Source organism: Orycteropus afer, unplaced genomic scaffold (assembly GCF_000298275.1).
Source record: "Orycteropus afer afer isolate SDZICR_OR568_19922 unplaced genomic scaffold, OryAfe1.0 scaffold00038, whole genome shotgun sequence".
NCBI lineage: Eukaryota > Metazoa > Chordata > Mammalia > Tubulidentata > Orycteropodidae > Orycteropus > Orycteropus afer.
This window is the reverse complement of record NW_006921625.1, coordinates 5325348-5331445: the sequence shown is the minus strand read 5'-3', so window position 1 is coordinate 5331445 and position 6098 is coordinate 5325348. Positions and strand designations below refer to the sequence as shown.

Here is a 6098-nt window from a genome sequence, read left to right as displayed (position 1 = left end):
TGTGAGTGTGGTGTGTGTGCATGAGTGCAGAGTGTGTGTGTTTGGGGTGAGAGGGTAGGAGCAGTGAGGGAGAGGCTCCATATCAATTGTTCATTTCTTGGCAATTAATTCTTTGGATTAGTTCTTTGGATTTTGCAGCAAATTTTTTTCTAATTATTTTTAGCTTGGACAAAGAGTACAATTCTGAGTTCTCTGAGAACAGATGGGGATGGAAGGGAAAGTTGGCCAGTGGGCAGGGGGAGTGAGACTAGGGAGAAACTAACTGCTTGTCTGTCAGTCGTTAACCCCAGTGAGTCACTGACAGGCACCCACCACTAAGCCTCTCTCTGGACCCGCCTGGGGACATTTACAAGGCAGCTCCAAGCCCTTTCTCCTGTAGATTGTTACCTCTTCCAGCAGGCCAGAACCAAAGGTCTTCAAACCATACCCACCACCTGGAAGCAGTCAACCAGCCCTTGGCCGTGGTAAGAGCTCTGGTTTTTAACCATGATTAGAGTCACCCTGTACTGGGATGACCTGGGAAGGTTTTCAAAACTAGGACTGTTGGAACCTCACTGCCAAGATTCTGACTTACCCAGGCTGTTTGTAAGAGTAACACCTGTATTTGACCCCTCTCCGTCTTCAACAAACAGCCTAGGTGAGTCTGCTTCAGCCCATAGTCCCAGAGGCACTGCTGAAGGTCAAGAAATGGCTCAACGACCACCCACCTACACACTGTCCTTGTGCCCAAGAACAGAGAGACCCATGTTGTGTGAACACAAATATCTTTAATAAAAACCTATCCTGTCAAAACCTTCCTGTAAAGCACGTGTTCCTGTCAGCACATAGGCTCGGAATATTCAAAATCACATTTACAGGAATTCCACATCTTCCTACAAAGGATTCGTTTTCCAATTATTACAGTATAAGAAAATGTCCTTTGTTATGTCCCTGACCACATTTTTTACAAACAAAGTTGAGGGAATACCTTTAGGGGCCGTGTTCATGCAGCACTGAAGGTCTAGAACTGAAGAGAAGATAGACACGCACAAGGCTGTGAACCAACGTTCCTCTAAACCATTGGCTCTGAGTTGATTCTGACTCCAGGTGACCTTATGTGTGTCAGAGTAGAACTGTCCTCCATAGCATTTTCAATGGCTGAATTTTTGAAAGTGGATCACCAGGCCTATCTTCCAAGACACTTCTGGGTGGACTCAAACTCCCAACCCTTTGGTTAGCAGCCAAGTGTGTTAACTCTTTGCACCACCCAGGGATTTCTTCTAGCAACTCATGTTGCAAGGTTCTGCTCCAACGACCTTGCACACACCTGCACCCACTCTTGTTCTCACCTGTGTATGCCTCTGCCCCTGCACTCAGTGTGTGTGTTGGGGGGTGGGATTCACTGATGCAAGGTATTCCTCCCTGACTTGATAGAGAGCCCACCAAGGCCGGGGACTCTGTGCAATTCTGCCCCATATTCAAGTCCCCCCTCACAGAGCAGCTGCTCAGAAAGGTTTTTGAATGGACTTCAAATACCTAGAACTGGTGGAGCGGCGAAGGAGCATGCCTACTGGTTGCCATGTAGGACCTGTCACTCTTCACCCAGATGTTTGCCAAACTGGAATGCACCTAGATGAAGCTGGAAAACTCCCTCTTTGGCCTGAGCTGGCCAAGCAACCTGGAGACGCCCGGGAGAATCCACTTCTCGGGTCCGACTGATTACTTCACCTCCTGATTGGCTGGTCACTGGCTGATTATTTTGGCACTTTGTAATCAACCATTGTCACTTCATCCTGCTCTTTCATTTCAGACTCTGCAGCCAAAACTGTCACAACATAACAAATCTGCAAGAAGACAGCAGAGCTCTGTCATATTCCTTACTCTTCGGAGACTTTGGTGTCACCTCTCCCTAGCCTAGAGGCTGGCCTGGTTACTTCTGAGATGGCAAAGTCTGCAGCCAGCCAGACAGCAGTAGGTACAGAGGCTTAGTTGCACTGCCAATGCTTAGCTTCTGTTCTGAAATGAGCCCAGTGTGGAGAGGAAAAGCCAATAGGAGCATGCCCACATCTCACTGCACTACAGAGAGCCCTGGGTCTTAAGCAGCTGAACGCCACATGATACATTTTCCATCAACACTACTTCCCCTATCTAAAAAGATGGTTGACAAGTTTTCCAAGATCACTGATTACTAAAGATAATTTACAATAAAGATCCCCTAGGCTTGGAGAGAAGGAGCTCTGGTGGTGTAGTGGTTAAAGCACTGGGCTGCCAGTCAAAAGGTTGGCAGTTTGAACTCCCCAGCCATTCCATGGGAGAAAGATGTGGGGGTCTGTTTCTATAAAGAACATAGCCATGGAAACCCTGTGGGGCACTTCTACTCTGTCCTGTACGGGTCACTATGAATTGGAATTGATTCAAGGGCAATGGTTTTGGTTTTGGTTTTTTAGGCTCAGAGAGTGTCCTGGTGGTACAGTGGTTAAGTGTTTGGCTGCTAACAGAGAGGTTGGTGGATCACACACTGCCGGCTCTGTGGGAACAGATGTGTCAGGCTGCTTCCGTAAAGATTACCACCTAGGAAAACCTCTGGGGCCATTCTACTGTCACGTGGGGTCACTGAGCCAAAATTGACTCGATGGCACACAACAGCAACACCAGCTCTGAGTGGTCCCTAGCAGATGCCAATCAGAGCAGCTGTCCACACCCTCCCTGATTGTAGTGGCCCATGTTGCCACAGGGCCAGAGGCTGGCTCGCGACTCAAGAAGGCCAGAATGAGGCTCCAGGGCAATGAAGCAGAAAAGTCAAGAGTCAAACAAAGCAAATGCAAGTATTTTGCCTCATTGGCCCACTTGGTCCTGTCCCCTTTGGGACTTTCCCTGACTTTCGCACAAAAAGAATTTGTGAGTGTTACTGTCTCTTTCAAGCACTCTGCTCGACTCCACCACTGGCTTGGCTTGGATGCCAGGGCTGACCCTCCCGATCCCAGGGGGTGTTCCTCTGGACGCAGACAGGCCTTCCACTGAACTCATTAATCTCAAATCCCAACAGGTTCCAAATAGACGTGGAGTGGAAACCAAACAACCCTCAGGTTTTAGCTCATTACAAAAATTGTGACTTTTTAATTTCTTAAAATTAGAATTTTTAAATTCTGGGCTTTCTGAAAGACGTTTTGGTGTGGAACACACTGGTTTCATAAGGGGGAGTGTGGAAAAGTCTTTGAGAGTCCTGGTCTCCAGTTGCTGTGAAGCCCATATCCCTTGACGTCTGTGATGCTGAGTCAGAAACACAGGAGGGTGCGACGTGGCAGAAACACCCCGCAGACGCTGCTCTTGCTAACGTCTGAAATTGATAATCTGGAAGTACTACCATGCTGCGTTGGATTTAAAGAAGTCATTTCACTAACAAAACCATAAAGAAGCTGTCAATTCAGACCTGATGTCTACAACGCAAACCCCTACCTTTATGTACCTCTTCAGCCCCAAATCCATTGCTGTCAAGTCGGCCCAGACTTATAGAGACCTACAGAACCACCCCATAGAGTTGTCTCCCAGGTTATCAATCTTTACAGAAGCAGGTTGCCGTCTTGTCCCAACTTTCAGTTAGCAGCCAAATGACTAACTGCTGCACCACCAGGGCCCTCCCTTTATGCATTGCCCAGGGCTAAATAGTCCATTGGTGCAGGTAGGAGATGACGCATCTTGTCAAGTGAGGAGGCCATGATTATATAACCAGTGACCAACCAAGCAACTGCCATCGAGTTGATGCCAACTCACGGTGACCCCGAGTGAGTCAGAGTACAGCTGTGCTCACAGGTTCACAGGGCTGATTTTCCCAAGTGGATCACTAGCCTTTCTGCTGAGGTGCCCCATGTGGGCTGGAGCTGCCAAGTCTCTAATTAGCAGCCAAACACACTAACCATTTGCAGGGACTGCAGTGATCACCTAGGACTTGGTAATGCCTGTCTAAATCCTGAGTGCAACACCTGTCCAAAGCAAAGTGCACTGAACTTGGCGTGTTTTGTGTCTATGGATTCTTTGGCACTGAATCATTCAAATTCAGTTTTAAATAATTTATGTGTCTGTGTGTGTGTATGTGTGTGTGTTTTAAGACACATATTCAAGTATCAAATACAATGATAAATCAAGCTCTCATTCCTAATGACTTTGTTTCTCACCCATTTAAAGAGATACTGCCTCAGAAACCCAACGAGGGGATCACTATGAGTCGCAATTGACTTGACGGCAGTGAGTTTGTATATTTTGAAAGTAGGGCATTATTATGTAAGAAATAAGAAAAAAAAAAGTAGAAGTTCTTGGAAAGCAGACTATTCATGTAATTGATGAAAACAGAACAGCAAGTCCATAACATGAGATGCTTTGAAAATAAGAATGCAATTTCACATTGGCTAACGACTGAACTTGAGATCTGGAGTAAGAACTTGGTCATGATCTCCACTTTATGTTTTCGTACACACATACGGCCAATGGAATCTGGACAGAGGCTGTGGCTCCAACTGGCACTCCAGTTATGACCGTCAAAAATGTTACTTTCATTGGTTGCTACATACCATAGCATGACTACATATTTTCACTTAATTATTTACTTGTTAATAAACTTGTTGAGTTGCCTCTTACTCATAGCAACCCTACGCACAACAGAACAAAACACTGCCCGGCCGTGTGTGCCACCCTCACAATCCTTGCTGGGATTAAGCCCATGGTTGCAGCCCCTGTGTCCATCCATCCAGTTGAGGGCCTGCCCCCTTTTCTCTGACCCTCTACTTTACCAAGCTTGTCAATAAACTCGGTAGGTATTATTTAAACCCAACCACTGCTAAGACGATTTACGCTATTTTACTAAAGACAAAACCAGAGCCCAGGAAGCAAAAATAATGAGATGGAGAGTTTTCAAAACTAAGATGTCTGCTCACATCTACCACCTAACTCAGAGCTCACAAAGAAAGCACGTTTGAATGGTTATCTGGTCCAAACATAGGGTTATATGAGTATCTCCCAGTTAATTACCCACTGCCATCCAGTCGATTCCAACTCCTAAAGACCCCCATTGAGTTTCCAAGGCTGTAAATTTTTACCGAAGTAGCTTGCCCCATCTTCCTTCCGCAGAGCGGCTGGTGGGTTTGAACCACCAAGCTTCTAGTTGGTAGTCACATGCCTTAGGCACTGCACCACCACAGCACCTTTCCCAGTTAATTAGGCCTCATCATATCCATTCACTTTATTTTCTCATTTACCTTCAAAATCTTTGGGTAGCTCCGCAAGTCCATCATTCAAGTCCTGATTACTTGTACCTCGGAAAAGCCCATAGGAGATGATCACACTTCCATTGGAAATGTTGTCACTGATGGTGATTTCGCTTCTGACCCAAGCTGGTAGTCCAAGAATAGAACAAGTTACGACGAAAGACCCAAAGCTTGTGAGAAAGCTCGATAAGAACATCAGCGTCTTCTTTCTAGTTGGCATTTTCTCAGGAAAAGTTGTCCACGAAGCTGAGAAGAGAAAGGCTTCACCAAATAGGTTTGGCCCTCACCATTTGGAGTCCTGTAAATAGAAATGGAGTCTAATATTTGGTTGTAAAATGGAAAACCTGGGTCTTCCTAGCCAGGTTTATGCTAATGAACATTGAACTATGAACATGAAAACGGTCAGAAAGATTTACAGCCTCTGAACTTTGGTCTTGAGTGAAAGGTTGCTATGGTGACAGCCAACCAGCATGAACAAGGGGCTAGCCTTTGTCTTCCCCAGGACTTCCTCAATCACACAATTAATTTATAACCTCTTCTTTAAGAGCCGTGGATGGAAGTTCACTCTCCTACACCAGGACAGGTCTGGGATTCCTAAACAGGAGGGTGGGGAGGAGCCGTACCCCAGACGTCACTGATTCTAGCAGCTAACAACAGAGTCCCACTCTGTCAAGAACTGTTTTACTGGCTAGTGACTTGACACAACTACTCCTAAAGAATCAGGACTTCTGGTGGCCCAGTGCCTAAAGCATTGGGCTGCTAACCAGAAGGTCAGTGGTTCAAACCTATCATCTACTCTGTAGAAGGAAGATGAGGCAATCTACCCACCTTAAAAACCTGTGGGATGGCTCTGAGTCAGAA

At 46.2% G+C, this 6098-nt stretch overlaps 1 protein-coding gene across 1 annotated transcript in view; it reads right to left on the bottom strand.

The window, feature by feature from the left end:
• Positions 1-5457, bottom strand: part of CLRN3 (clarin 3) — a 20036-nt gene extending 14579 nt beyond the window's left edge. The window contains exon 1 of the mRNA XM_007936800.1: positions 5229-5457. Within this exon, the coding sequence (XP_007934991.1) occupies positions 5229-5457 (229 nt within the window). The remainder of the gene's footprint in view (positions 1-5228) is intronic.
• Between the last annotated feature and the right edge of the window lie 641 nt (positions 5458-6098).